The sequence below is a fragment of the Theobroma cacao genome, chromosome 3, assembly GCF_053813885.1.
Source record: "Theobroma cacao isolate CCN51 chromosome 3, ASM5381388v1, whole genome shotgun sequence".
Classification (NCBI taxonomy): domain Eukaryota; kingdom Viridiplantae; phylum Streptophyta; class Magnoliopsida; order Malvales; family Malvaceae; genus Theobroma; species Theobroma cacao.
The window spans coordinates 33,967,521-33,983,662 of NC_142641.1; the positions used below are offsets into that span (position 1 = coordinate 33,967,521).

The 16,142-nt window shown below is 34.8% G+C and overlaps 2 protein-coding genes across 2 annotated transcripts; one reads left to right on the top strand and one right to left on the bottom strand.

The window, feature by feature from the left end:
• Nucleotides 1–7,178: 7,178 nt before the first annotated feature.
• LOC18604869 (COBRA-like protein 4) lies at nt 7,179–10,296 on the bottom strand. Its single transcript, XM_007037559.3, has 6 exons — nt 10,087–10,296; nt 9,910–9,989; nt 9,269–9,725; nt 8,580–8,727; nt 8,092–8,369; nt 7,179–7,977 (listed from the first exon to the last, which is right to left on the bottom strand). Exons 1-6 carry the CDS (start codon nt 10,154–10,156, stop codon nt 7,694–7,696), a joined length of 1,317 nt encoding a protein of 438 aa, XP_007037621.2. The 5' UTR covers nt 10,157–10,296; the 3' UTR covers nt 7,179–7,693.
• A 2,545-nt stretch (nt 10,297–12,841) lies between these two features.
• LOC148763752 (uncharacterized) lies at nt 12,842–13,396 on the top strand. The gene has a single exon (XM_088804609.1). It carries the CDS (start codon nt 12,842–12,844, stop codon nt 13,394–13,396), a length of 555 nt encoding a protein of 184 aa, XP_088660735.1.
• Nucleotides 13,397–16,142: the final 2,746 nt, after the last annotated feature.

The window sequence follows — 16,142 nt, forward strand, 5'->3', positions numbered from 1 at the left end:
CCCCGCAAGGCTTTAATATCGATTTTCTCACCTCCCCTGTGAGCAACAGTTGCTAATACCATATTTTAAAAGATTATAAGTTATTTCCAAACCAAAATAATAAAAAAATAATATTCCTGTCACAAGAGTATTTTGATCATTTTTCCTCAAAAATTTCGAAACCATCTAAAAATGTATTATATGAATGAAAGATATATATTTCATAACAAAAAATAAGTTTAGATATCTAAAACATTCATTTAAAGTGAAATGATAGCTATTAGAATAAAATAAAAATATTAAAAAAAATATTCCATTTTCTTAAAAAAATTTCGAAACCATCTAAAAATGTATTATATGAATGAAAGATATATATTTCATAACAAAAAATAAGTTTAGATATCTAAAACATTCATTTAAAGTGAAATGATAGCTATTAGAATAAAATAAAAATATTAAAAAAAATATTCCATTTTCTTATGAAACAATATTTATAGAGATATCCGTAAATAATTTTTGTAGCGTAAAAGCAAAATAAATTCGTACATATAGTAACACAGTGAACCAGAGTGTGTAATTTAATTTACAATGACATGTGGGCCCCCCTCCGAATGACCAAAAGTAACGAAGGCTGCAAACCTACGGTTTTGAGGATGTAAATCCAACTATAGCCCTCAATGAAATCAGCTATCTACAGAGTAACCTGAGCCTGGAATGAGTGGAAATGAGGGGTGAGTTTTTATAAACCTAGTGAGTAAATAAACATCATCTAAAATATCTAAAGCTGAGTAAATGGAGATAACTTAAAATAGTTCATCATACTATGATTCATAACGTTTCAAACTCATTTCAACTAAACAAAATAAATTCATTTCACTCAAATAATCAACATGACTTATGAACTTCTTAAAAATTTGGCTCATGCCAAAACTTATTCTCGGGGATACCTTGGCCGAGGCATCTAACCGAGTCCGCCAAGGTTGTTAAAGAAAAGTTCATATACGCATAAAACACATTTTTTTGTTTAAAAGTATAGCCGTTCCTTGACATTGGCTGAGTTCACTCTCACGTGGTGGTTTAGCGTGTAGTGAACTTTAAAGCTTTACCTCAGGAGTTACCCTCCGTGCCTCTTGTACCGAGGTAAAATATAACGGGGTTTACCGTGCCCCTCTAATAGGCTGGTCCACAGAAACCCGCCCACTGCAGTAAGCTAATCGATATCCCACCAAATCAATAAAAGTTTCGACAGTATGACATGATAATTATATTACTACCCAGCCTGTTAAGGCAAAACAAACAGTTCATACAATTTCAACACAATTTCCAATTCAGTCATTCATGCTAATATCACCATAAACCATTCAATTCAAATTATAAATTTACAACACAAATAAACAGTCTCCAATTACTCAATTTCTATAATCATTATTCAATTTCAAAATGATTTATAAAACTCATTTCATTTAATCACATTTTACTTATAAAATATAAGGATTTACCATTTAAACTCATTTTTCTATAAAATCACAAAAAAGAATAAAAACTACTTTAGATAATTAAGACGATAATAAGGTTACTTACGATATCGGGAGTCGAAGTACTGCTAATCTCGGTTTTCAGGTATAATCTCCTTACCCTTATTAGAAGACTCACCACTTATGCACAATACACGATAAATAATTCAATATATCGTGTCATGTCATTATAAATCTATTTCAGGCTCTATATGAATGCATGAGGTTGTTTGGATAGTCATTTAAAGACGGTGTTACACGTTGGTTCAATTGTGATTGGAATGGATCGGTTTTCGACCTAATTCAAACTCTCCACCTTTGATTTAACCAAAATATCCAAATTGACTCCAATTATATTCATCACACTTCTAATGTCCCAAAATACATCAAAGCGCCTCAATGAGCTTGACTTTCTCATCGTTATTCAACTTATTTACTAAAAGAACTATACTTTAAAATTACCATTTTCGATTTTCATCACCACCATTCATTAAATTCTAACTAAATAACACAAGATATCACAAGAATCATCATCACTATGTTCCTTATGAAATTCGGTCATGGTGGGTGCATAAACACTATGATTTTTCATACTTGATTTTTTTTTATACCATAAATCATTAGTTTCTAACCAAATCACTTGAAATAAAATCAAATCCACCATAACATACCATAAGGAAGATTTGGCCAATGAGGGTGATGGAAGAACATGAATTTTTTCTTGTTTGCTTTTCATGCTACACATCACCAACCAACTAAAAACACTAGAATAACATGTTTTCCAACTAAATTCATCATCAAATCTTCTCCCCCTAGGTTCGGCCAACAAGGGATTCATCATGAAATCATGAATTTCAACCATGGAAAATGAGAAAGAATGCTTAGGAAAGATAGATCTCAAGTTAAAATTGAAAAATCTTACCTTTTGTCACTTGATTCCTTAAAATTCCAAAATTTTCTTTTGAATTTTCTAACTAGGGTTTTGTTCTTTCTTTCTTTCCTCTTTTCCTTGGTGAGGCCGAACATATGGGAGTGAAATGGGAGAGTCATGTGCTGATTTTTAATGTAAATTATAAAGAAATGAAAGCTTGCCACTTGTCACCATTCCATTGGTCCATTTTTAACACTTAACAACTAAGCTTTCTTTCTCCACCACATAAAATATCTCAATTATCCATAGTATAAAATGTTAATGGATGAAATCCTTAGGCATGACAAGTGTTGGGTGGTGAAAAATTCCAATTTTGCCCTTGACTGGCAAAATGACCATTTTACCCCTACGTCATGAAAATTTCAATTTAACTCCAATCAATCCTCAAACTCCAAATCACCATATTAAGTTATTCTGGGGTTTTAAAATTCTCAATTTCATTTTAAAATCTCTATTTGGACTAATTAGAGGCTTAATTCAGTTTAGTTGTACCATTAAGTTCACTACCGACTTTTAATGATTTTTTAGGGTTTTCCAAATATGCAAACATATTATCAAGCATATGAATGACATGACAAATATTTTATAGAGTTGGACTTGACATACTTTATCTTAACTGCACTGCCTAACCCTTTGACATTCAAGCACAATATACGCATTGCGTAGTAACATCAAGTATGCATTTTGTGTAAGTTTATTTACATTAAAATTAAAAGCATTCCCCAAGAGAAAACACAATTGATATATACATAATTCACAAACTTCAAGACCTACAAAGAATTTACTTTGGTTTTTGGGTGGATCACTTAATTGAGTTTTTATCCAAGTCTTTTAGTTTTTGGCTTTGTAATTTTCATAATTCTTTCCTTGATTTGGTCTTTGGACTATTGAGAGTAAAGCCTAGTGCTAAACCCATGGCCTATACATTGTTTGCTTCTTTTGGAGTGAGTTCATTCCACTAAGTAAAGTCTCCATTTGAGTTAAAGCTGTTGCAGGACAATTTTGGTTTGATGAGGAAGCCTTTTAGGTAAGTCCTTTAATCCTTTTCTTCCTTAACTTCTTGAAACTCCTTGTGGCTCTTGCAATTACACATTTTTCAACTAATTCGCTATCTGCATTTCATGCGCATTATCTTCAGTTTTCGTGGCTTCAGAAGGCATAACTTCTATTGAAGGGCTTTGGTTTTTTGAGGTTTGAATGTCAAAACATTGAGGGATTTCTGAAGAAGTTGACAGATCATGATTTGAGGAGTGTTGTTGTTGCAAATTAATTGGGTGGTTCGGATCCATAGATGGCTGGCTTAAAGATGCCGAGCCTACAAGTAAGTTTGTTTGTTGCACAAGTTACCTACGCCAAAGCCTTCATCTATATTTAATTCTAATTCTAGGTTATTATAGGTTGATGGGTTGTTTTCTAGAGAATTGCAAATCAGTGGGCTTGTAATTGGGTTTGATTCTAAGGGGTAAGATGTGTTCAGATCAACTAGGCTTGAGTTACCTTTCTCGCTTAGGCTATTTTTTGGGCCGCAGGCCCTGTTACATGAGGATCCATTGCCGTCCTGATTTGGTCCCATAAGGTGGGCTCACCAATCCATGTTTTGGTACTCAAAATGTGGCCTGATGCTTCTATGCTCATCTTGGCTTGATTGAGTGGATGGGTTACATGCACACTGAGCTTTAATGGGCCTACTAACTTCATCATGCACCATGGGTTCTTTCCCTATGCCATCAGATTACTCAATTGCCTGTCTTTCATGTCTGTTGTCTGGTTTTTCCTTGGTGGTTCATTTATAGAGTAATTGGATTCACTGTTATGTTCATTCCGCATTGGCCAACCTGGATACTCCGCCATGCAATCTGGTGCAAATTCCTGCACATTTACTAAGAAGATTTGGTTACCCACAATAATATGAATACACTAATCAATGGTATGAAAAGTGTTAATGATAACTAACATAGAAGCTCGTTTAAAGGATTGTATTTTTTTAGTTTGTTCCCCCAAGCATATGAATTCGCCCTATAGTTGTGCTCTGTTGCAGAAAGTAGCAATATTCCAAGCATGGACAGGAATTCTGAAACAGGAAATCCAACATCTTCTTGCATTGAGCCTGAAGTTAGGAGACCACAATTTGATATTGTCGAACTACTCGTTTAACCATGACTAGCTTTCAATTTTTTTAGATTCAAATTACTCACTATTTACATAAGTAATAAGGAAATGATGGCCTACTACTCTTTTTATGGACACATCATCCCTTTCATGTTGGTGAATCATACTTTTAACCTTCTCTGGTTCATAGTCCTTTCTACAAACACCTACGAGATTGGTTTCAAGCCAATGCATTGTCTCCACTTCGATGAACCTAGAACACATTCAACGGGCAATGCGACTAGGCGGAGGTGGAGGTGTTGCTGGCGTAACATCAAGTAGCTTCGTTGTCTTTCCAATGAGTACTTGTAGGTAGGGCTTGCTTCAGTCATTTCCACTCTCTTCATTTTCGCCTATGCAAGTCCTAGAGCTTGATCCCAAATTTTTAGGATTTGGTGGAGGTTTGTTAGTGTCTTCTTGTTCCATCAAATCATCAAACCGAGTCCTCAATTCATTTTCTTTTGAATCTAGTTTTGTTGAGCAATAGGAAATTTTGAACTTTGTAATTTATCTTGTGGTATCTTTTGCGTATGGCATTGATTTTGTTTAGCCAGATAAACCCCTAATCTGCTTTCAAAAAACCAAACCTCATGGAGGTTTTCGATTGCATTTTGAACCGTTGATGCTAATTGAAACCTAACAAAGGCAAAAAAGGTTTTCCTTTGGTGGAAAGCCTTCATAGGATGAAGACATTGAGAATACTCCAATATTTCTCAAAAATGACCTTTAGCCATTTAGAAAAGGTTTTGGTGGAGATTCTCCAAGAAAATCATTATATTTTCCTCTTATGATGTATTTTTTGGTCTCCACCGATTGTCAGTCCCGATGGGTTCATTTCCATGTCGACGATGCACCACCATAGATGTTGAATAATGGCAGTTCTATTATCCCTTGTCCCTTTCTTTGGTTAAATGAAATAGAGTGTGGATCTGCTTCTCTGCTGACCTATCTTAGAGGAAGGCAGCCTGAACTGTAGTCAGTGTTGCGGTCACCACGGGCTTTATGCATGCATAAATATTTAGCAATTGTTATAACATATATCATGTAAATCACGAAACTTTCTCTCAATAATTCTACATCTGATAGAAATATAGTTTAATTCATTAATCATATTGGTGATTAGTATATCAACTTGTTCCCCATCAATCGATGTGGGTTGATTTAGATTTTCCCCATGACTTATGAAATATAAATATACAATATAAGGGTTTTTTTTTAGCTGGAAATAAATCTTGAGATATATGGAAAAATATGGAATTGAAACCAATTGTATGATTTGATTAAACTTCGAATTACTGTTTGGAGTCAAGTAAAATGGCCAGAGCTCAATGATAGAGTTGATGATACATTTAAAAGTCCAACCTCAGTGAGTTTTGCTCAAATTGTGAAGCCATGGAGGAGAAGGGTTGAATAGATAGCACCACAATAAAGATGACTCAAATTTAATGTGGATGGAGCTTTAGTCGGAAATCTGTGAGAGGTAAGAATCGATGGAAGTCTTCAAGATTATAAAAGGGAAGTAGTTATGAGATTTGTTAAGTTCATTAATTAACGTGATGCTAATTAGATGGAAATTCTAGCTATAAGAGAAGCTTTTTTATTGTTTAGTAGATATACAAAAAATTTACAAATGAAATTATGGATTGAAAGTGACTCTTATAATGTGGTCAATTAGATAAATAATCCTTTGAAAGTTCCTTGGTGTTTCAAGCAGCATATGGTATAGATTGGTTGTTTGCAGAGCTTAATTTCCAGTTGGATGGTCACACATATACTTAGGGAGGCTAATGAAGAGGCAAATGTACTAGCCAAACAAAGGTGTAACTTGTAAGAGTGATTTATTCCAATTGGTTGGTTTAAGGAATTTTTGATTACATATGAAAAGAAGATTTTAATTACTGTGGGAGGAGAAATTTTTTTAGGTTGTTGAATTTAAATTGGTCTCTGCCATTGTATTTCACTTGGACTCTAAATTGGAGTTGAAACCCTTCATGATAGGGATTTATCTTAAATTCAAAAATAAGATTTTTGACGTGGGAAGGAGGTTGCCTAGAAGAGGAACTCTGCTTCTATATGAACACTCGGATATCTGGACAGCTTTATTGACAGTTATGTAGTGGCTGTGGATAATGAGTGAAGTCTATCTAAATTTGGACATTGGGGGTAGGAATTTATGTACATTAAGGATTTGATTGTGAGTTGGACTATTTTCATTATGCATTGACGGCTGTAGTGAGTTGCTTAAGGCACGTTCAATCATCAGACAAGGTTCCTTTAAAGCGTGTAGATGGTTGTTTGTTGCGGCACTTTGTGGAGAAGCAACCGAAGGCTTTTGTAATACTTTAACTCGTCGGAAGTTTGGGCTTGGATATCCCTAAATCCAAACCTTTAATTGTATGGGATTCTTATTTAGCTTTTATTTTATTTTATATATTTTTTGGAAGTAGTTTTTATTTTATTTTATTTTCATTATAATCATAAAGTTTAAAATTTTTATAATTTTGATATTTAACAATAAAATTACGTACTTTTTCAAAAAAAAAAAAAAAATCTTGAGATATTGGAATCAAGAACCTGCACATACTTTCATCTTCTGAGAAGATTCATTTAGACATCTGTCCAAAGGCCAATAATATTCATGTAACTCAAGCAATACATTTATTCGGAATAGCATCTACATCTGTATTGAAATGTAACTCATTGTATCTAATATTTGTACCACTGAAAAGTGACTTTGTTTTTCTTTCCGTATTTCCTTTTGTGTCTTTGTGATGATAATGATGATGGATGTATTGTAGTATCGTAAATAGCACTAGCACAACAATTTTTATTCTTGTCTTGCCAAAAACAAGATCCAACAGAACTAGAAGTGGCTCTTTGGAAGATTCCAGTGTATCCATTTTCCCTGTTTCCTTATTAGCTGTCACCAATGGGTGGATAGAGGAGATCATTATTGCTTCTCTGTACACAATCATTTGCACACTTTTCATCTAACCTGCTACTTCAATCCACCATTTCGCTTTTGGCATTGGATAAATAGGCATAGCTGGTGGTAAGGATGTCACTAGTTTGACAAAAGTTAGTACTTACAGCTTTCCCTGGTTTCAATCTCTTCAAATTGTCACCAAAAGACTAGCAGAACCAAAAGCAAAAAGGAAGCCATTGTAGATGACGCAATTAGATTTGAATTGGCAGAATTTGGTAGGTAAGGATATGCATCTGGAGGAGGCATCATGCATTCATCCCCATTGAAGTATATTTTCCGGGGAAAAGCCCAGCCCTGCTTAAATGTGAATGTATTCATGTCCTTCTGAAGAATCAACTCTGACTGGACATTTCCATCTGGTCCGGATTCCATTAGAACGTCATTATAATACTTCAAACCATAGAACATGCCAGTGTCATCTACAGATTCAAAATAGGCAAAGATTAGCCTCCACTTATGGTCACTTCACCGGAAAATCAGTGTCTTATCCTGCAAACCAAACCAGTAGGATCGAATTGCAAGACTAGACTTACTTGTAGATTGGTATGGGATGAGCGGCTTGTAGTCAAAGCTAAAAACTTGAGTGATGTTGTTGAGGTTTGGATGTTGAGCAACAAGCGTCCACTGTGTGTAGTTCTTCTGGTAGTTGAAATTGGTGATGGTCATCTTCACTCGCCAATACTCCTTGTAGTTGAGCTTCACATGCCAATGCACACGAATTGGGCACATGTGATTTGTGCACCTAACCACATTGGTTTGTTGACTCGTTGATGCGTTCATTGCTACAACAGTTCTGATCTCTGAATCACTCCTGCATTACACTCTAGCCATGAGTTAGATACCTTAATTCACAAGAAATATCAAAAGCTTCACGCTGCATTTCATCAGTAAGTTTTCTTTCCCCAAACTGAACATCAAATTTCCATAATTTTCAACTATAATAAGTAGTAGTTGAACAAAAAAGTTTTAACATGTTTGTTTAGCTTCAAAATTCAAGTTTGAGATTGGAAAGGAGGCTTACGAGACGCATTGATTCCTGCTTTGGCAGCCACAAGAGCATGTTGGACAAGGAGTGACTGTGGAGTTGTAAAAAGATGACATTGAGACACAACAGGTTGGGTATCGTGAAGCCAGGATCTGAGAGTATGTGCATGTCACATTCCATGTCACTGCAAACAAGAAATTATAGGACAACAGACGAATTGGAATGTTAGCAGAAGCTACAAACCAAAATAAGCAAGTCCGAGATTACTCCAAGTAATTACTACTGGGTTAGGCTGTAAGGATTTCTACTTCCGAAATACTAATTCAAGATGTATGCTGTCCTTTGTTATTTATCTGAACCAATTTCAACTAGAATATTTCAAGCAAACTTGTTATGTCATCTAACAAATATATACCATAAACTATAACAGCAGTAATCATCTGTCAATCTAGCATCCAATTAATAAGTAGTGTCTGAAAAGAGCAGTTTCAAGTTCACACTTTATACTTTTATGCAGCCAGATTATAAATCACCTATAACTTCAATGGGAATAACAGATATATATAAACTGAAATCCATACGAACCCTTATATACGTCTACATAGAACCCAATCAATAAGTATCTGAAAGGGGTTTTAAGTTCATTTTTTCCAGGTTCATGCTTTTCAAATTTAGATGGAGCCAGAACCTAGATCACCTATAACTTTAATAGCGATCAAACTCACTCAATGCTTGAGTTTTTCTTCGACCGTCAGCTGTGATAAAAACTGAGGATGACACTTTTTTTGCTTGGCTGCATGTGTAGCCCAGAGCAGGACCTAGCAAAGTGAAATTCTTAGGCAGTGTCACTGTTTTATTGGAAGTACCAGCACGCCCAACACTCAGCTGAAAGGAGGAAACAGCAGCTGAAGGGTCTTGTCCCCATGAGGCCACGACGCCCCCTTTGCAGCAATTGGCAATCTGTTGATTGTATGGGACTCCAGGGAGCAAGTCAACGACTGTGGGGTTCCTCTTACAGCAGTGTGGGATGTTTCCTTTAAACTTGGAACAATCTCCTTGATCATTCGCTTGGGCTCCCACCATTGACCAGATCACTTCTTTCTTAGCCCATACCCATCCTAAGTTCCAGCCAGGGCTCGTGATATGGCGAAACATTTGGAAGTTGGTCATTGTTACTACAGCCTGAACATAGCCATGATAAGCTTGCATTTCAATATTTGGTAACAAGCAATCTTTCAAATGAATAATTGGTGTTTGGATTTACTCTGTCTTATACACTTCAATGATGACTCAAAAATTGCATAATCTAAATTCTTACTAGAAAAGAAATAGCATTTTATAATTGTTGAAGACAAATCATACTTACTACATAGCCATCTGGAGTCCAGGACATGACATCCCATTTAATTGTTATGTTTCCTGTAGGATCTAACGGGTCATATGCCGCTACAACACAACAGAAAAGAGGCAGGAAACAATATGTAAGTAAGCATAAATAGAATCAAGTTTTCAGCATCGAATAGCACAGCAACTGGAAGCTCACCTGCTTGAGAAATAATTGTAGCAAAGAAAGTAGCCAAAGCAAGAGGGTAGGCAAATTTGTTGAATGACATTCTTCAAGATCACTGGTGTTGGATCCTCTCTCCGATTTTGGTGCAAGGGAACGCGGATGATTGATATTTATTCAAACAAAGAGATTTACATTGAACAAACAAGAATTGTTTAGGGCAGGCTCACCTACTGGTTTTTTCAGGGTGTTTCATGTCATATCTTCCTGTAAGTTTCTCATACACTTTTATATTAAGTTTCTGTGTTTGTATTAGTTCAGGCTCTTGAAGCGAATCATAGTTGATTATTGACTTGATACACGAGGGATATTTCAAAATATTGGAGTACAACTGCTCAACTGCCAACACCTCATTAGTCTTTTATCAACACAGCATAGCTTAAACTTAGTTTCACACAGATTTGGGCATTAAAATAACTATCTACCAAACAAATGATTTCGATGAGCTAGTCCTTTTTTTTAACTTTTGATGGAAAATGACATTCTATAAGACTCCAGGAGGGCACTGTTGGTTTACAGTATATCCTTCCATTAATCACCCAGATGAATTCAAGAAACTTGTATTTATTCATGCTCAGTTTTACTCTAGGAAAATAAAACTAGTTTCACTAACATATAGTATATGTCTATATATATTGCAAAAGCTATGATTTCATGTTTGTCATTGAGTATAATGTATTAGATCAGTCTTAAGAAAAGTTAAGAACAGAAAACAAGGAACCTAGCCATGTAGTTCCTTTTCAACAATATTTTTATAATTTCTTATTTTATTGTTTTTAAAAAATGATTTTGACATTATTTCATTTGGTGCAAGAGGAATAAGGTATAATACAGCTGTGGGAGCTGGAACAAGAATTCAACTCTCCTTCTGATCATGACTATTCAACTGTCTCACATAACAGAATGTTTACATTAAAGAAGCTCTAAATTGTAGTTAGTGTGGTTAGGCAAGAGGGTTTTGTTCCTCTGTCGTATGCATGTTTGATCAGCAAGGCACAGTGCATCACAAGGATGAAGCAAAGGAATTTCACCAGACGTAATCTTGAATAAGAAAAATGAGAGAGAAATCGGAGGAAGAGAGCAAATAACATTGGGAAAAACCAAGATTGGATAAATAGAAATTTACTAGTACAAGGAGAGTTTTCATTAACAAGAAAGCTAGTACTATATCAATCCTAGTTGATTACATGACCACTATTCTTATAATTTAATCAACTTCAACTTGTTCTATTCCGGATTGTATTTGTGTTCAGATTATAGAAAGGAAGATGCCAACAACAAAATCATTGCTTTTGACTTTCCATTCCCCTACCTACATATCCCCTTGTTCAAAGGAAAACAATAGGTTTGACAAATCCAGACAAGGATTCTCCAACCTCCAATATTGTTTTTTACAAGGATGCTGGATGCGACTATGTATAATTCACAGGTTGAACTTTCCAAAAACCAGTTATATATCAACTATTAAGTTAAACTAAGATGTTAAGCCTAACTTGTTAATTCTTTCTGCTATGCCTTCCGGTGTGTTCTCTCCATTATTGCCTGCTTTTAACCATGTTAATCCTAGACAGAACCGGTCTCCAGTCATTATGAGAATGTACAAAATTAATATGTATAGTTATTTAAATACAATATTTGGGAGAATGTAGTTTGATCACTGAAATGAAAAAAATTCAATTCCTCAATTCAAATTTTTTGTTTCCAACTTCCAAGTTCTACTCAATCTCAGTACCACATAAAATCATGGCAATTTGAGCACCATATTGAAACCAGGATCATAATAATTCCTATCGTTTGGACTTGGGACATCTAAGACTAAAAGCTGCATCTGATATTCAGACCTCTAGAAGTATAAGCTGGGAAATTATTTTTGCCTGCCGGCCAATACAAAAATCATCCACATATTCACAAGTGCACTGGAGCAGCAAAAGTTGACTGCCTCCAGAAAGAAGCCAGAACAGCTTTGCATCTTTCTTCAGGAAGGCAGTCATGGAGGAATTATTGGCGTCTGGACAGGTAATATGTCTCTTCCCAATCAACAGAACCATGTGTCTTTCCAACCTGCTTCAATTTTCTAAAGGATTTTTATAGTTTCTTAGATCATTAATGCTGCATTTATTCATCTTCAAAAGCTGAATGTTAATACATATGCTAATCTTATGAGGTATTATATGATTTATTCAAAGTACCGCATAAACAACATTCTAGGAGATGAATCCCATCTCAAACTTAATTTGTTGAAGAATAAGATTTGACTTGAAGAACTAGATTCAATTATTTTCAACAGTTTTTTAATTTATTAGTTAATTTCAGTTTATTTTCTATTTTACAGTTATTGTCATGTTGAGTCAGTTATTGTTATGTTGGGTAGTGGTTTGGATTGTAAAGTAGGTGGTTATGCAAGACATGAATAGTGCACAATTATTTTACTTTACGTGTTATTTTATTTTATTGTTGTTTTCTCTCTTCTAAATGTATTTATAAGTGTTATTATTGAATGAAAAGATTGAAGAAAGACTTTGAGTTCAATTATATTTTCTCTCTCATTTTATCTTTCTCTAGTTCTCCAGTTTTATCTTTTATCATTCTAGCAGATAATAGTCTGCAGATATAACAAAATCTTTGAGATTTCCAACATGGTATCAGAACCCCAAAAAGGATCTTAAGGGACCGAGAAAGAAACCAACAATTTATTTTGCAAATCTTCATTCTCAAGCTTCTTAAAATAACTATGGCTTCCTCAAGTTTTAATGCTGTTACTCTACTTGTGTTTACAGGAGAAAATTATGACATCTGGGCTGTGAAGATGAAGGCATATCTTAGAGCCTTCGATTTATGGGAGGTTGTGGAGGTGGTAGGTGAGCTACCAGAACAAAGACCTAACCCCACAGTGGCACAAATGAAGCAAAACAGCGAGGAAGTGGCAAAAAGATTTACAGCTCTCTCCATCATTCATTCGACTGTGTTAGATACTATTTTCACAAGAATAATGAGTTGTGAATCGCCTAAGGATGCTTGGGATTGCCTGAAGGAGAAGTTTCATGGTAGCGAGAGGACTTGTCAAATGCAAGCCTTGAATCTAAATAGAGAGTTTGAGATTTTGCGGATGAAAGATAATGAGAGTATCAAAGAATACTCAGATAAGATTATGAAACTGGTGAACCAGCTTAGACTCCTTGGTGAGAAGTTGTTAAATCATAGGATTGTCAACAAAATTCTGGTGAGTTTACCAGAAAAGTTTGAAGCAAAAATCTCTTCACTTGAGGATTCCAAAGAGCTTTCTTAACTCTCGGTGACAGAACTTGTAAATGCTTTACAAGCTCAAGAACAAAAGAGGGCTTATCGGAATGATGATGCAATTGAAAATGCTCTTGTAGTAAGGACCAAGGATTTTCGAATTAGTGAGAACAACTCGAGAAAGAGAGAAGGAGATAAAAGAGACAACGAGCGGAGAAATGATGATGGGAACTCCAACAAACCAAGTAACAAGTTTTTCCCCATGTCAATATTGCAAAAAGAGTAATCATACTCCAAAATTTTGTTGGTATAGGCCTAATGTGAAGTATAGGTCTTGTAACCAGCTTGGTTATGTAGAGAAATTTTGCCAATCCAAGGGCAATCATATTGATGAAAAGGTAGCAGTAGCTAAAGAAAATGATATGGTAGAGGAGTAATTGTTCATGGCCAAGGTTTCTAGTGATGAGAAGGAAAACACATGGCTCCTTGATAGCAGATGTTTCAATCACATGACAGAATCTAGTTGTTGGAGTTCATCAAGTTAATCTCAAGGAGGTGTGTTGAAGAATGAGATTTGACTTGAAGAACCGGATTCAATTATTTTCAATAGTTTTTTAGTTTATTAGTTAATTTCAGTTTATTTTCTATTTTACAATTATTGTCATGTTGAGTCAGTTATTGTTATGTTGGGTATTGGGTTTAGATTGTAAAGTAGGTGGTTATGCAAGACATGAATAGTGCACAATTATTTTACTTTACGTGTTGTTTTATTTTATTATTATTTTCTCTTTCCTAAATGTATTTATAAGTGTTATTATTGAATGAAAAGACTGAAGAGAGACTTTGAGTTCAATTATATTTTCTCTCTCATTTTATCTTTCTCTGGTTCTCTAGTTTTATCTTTCATCATTCTAGCAGATAATAGTCTGCAGATATAACAAAATCTTTGAGATTTCCAACAAATTCAACATTCATTCTTTTGTTAAGATCACACTTAGACAAGAGACAAAAGATACCAGCTGTTACTAAAATATTATACTAACATGTTTATACAAGGGAAGGGTGATTCCAACTTCCTCAAGCCAAGTTTGAAGGCCAAAAAGTCGCAAAGAAGGCATGTACCAAACACCTACTCACCAAAGAAAAGGCAGAAAAACCATCTCAAACATTTATACATTCTTAAATATGATAATCCTACAAGGGCAACAAAGAAGCAGCTAACTAGCCTTAATACATGATATATAAAATAAAACTTTTAACAAGATTAGGATGTTTATCAAGCACTCACTTCTATTTCAAACTACTCTTTAAACACTCCGCTAGCATGATTTTGTTATTTCTATTATAACAAGATATTGCTAAATTACTAATCTGGGAAAGCTACATTTTTTCTATGCACTATTGAATTAAATTAACAATGTATGGCAAGTTACAATTTTTCCTCCATCTATAAAGTTTATGTAGTCAAGTTTCTGAATTTCTTATTAAAGCTTAAAAATGTGTGTACATTATGATTACAAGATTCCTTGTATATGTTACAGATGGATTTGGTACCAGGTGAGGAGTTTTCTATACATTGGTTTAATACTTTATACATCTTACATAAGATTCTTCTATCCTAGCAAGGGCCCTTCTCTTCGCCTTTTCTGCCTTTTGAAGAATTTCATAAAGAAAATTAGTCACAGAGCAGACATAAAAACAAAGTAAAAATATCAAATACTCAATAAAGAAGACAATAGCTAGAATATCTTCATTTTGTGAAAATGATGTGGTATATAACCAACTTTTGGAGGAAATAAAGACAAATAGGATAGGGCAACTGCACAGCAGTACCATGTTGCACCTTGTCGGCTAGGTGGACAGTGGCTTACAATCAAGAAGTGCCACATGCCCTCTACAGCGATAGCTCACAGGCTATTTTGATACAAGAAAATAAAATATAAAATACTATAAAGATAAAAGTTGAAAACAAATAAGATCACATGTTCTTCTTCTCCAATAGCTTTAAACATTTTAGCACCAAGAATTTCCTCATTGCAAACTCCTATCTTCAACACACCTTCATGGGATCTGCCATGAGCACTCCTAACTTGGTGCATAAAGTGATGCACTCCTCCTTGCTGAGAGTCTTGGTGAGTATATCAGCAACTTGTTCATCTGTTTTGCAGTATTCCAACTCAATGTCATCATTTTTTACTGTATCATGGATAGCATGAAACTTTTCTCTAGTATGTTTTGTCCTTCCATGCTGAATTGGGTTTTTGGCAATCGCAATTGTTGACTGATTGTCTACTCTAAGCACCGTTCCTTCTATTTGAATAAAACCCAAATCATTTAGCACCTTTCTCAACCATAAAGCATTGTTTACTACTGAAGTAGCAACTATATATTCAGCCTTTGCAGAAGACTGTACAAAACTTCCTGCTCTTTGGAATTCCAGGAGAACATACCATTACCAAAGGAGAAACAATAACCAGTAGTACTTTGAGAATCATCTAAACATCTTGCCCAGTCGCTATCATTAAACCCCTGCAAGTTTAAGCTATCTTTCTTACATTAGACTAGTCCAAAACTTAAGATTCCTTTTAAGTACTTTAGCATTCTCTTTGCAGCAGAATAATGAATTTCTGAGGGAAAGTTCATGTACCTGGAAAGCACACTTATAGTTTGCATAATATCAAGTCTCGTTGCTATTAGATATAATAGACAACCTATCATACTTCTAAATAGATACTCATCAACTTTAGGATTACCATTTTCCTTACATAATTTGTTTCCAAACACAGCTGGTGTGC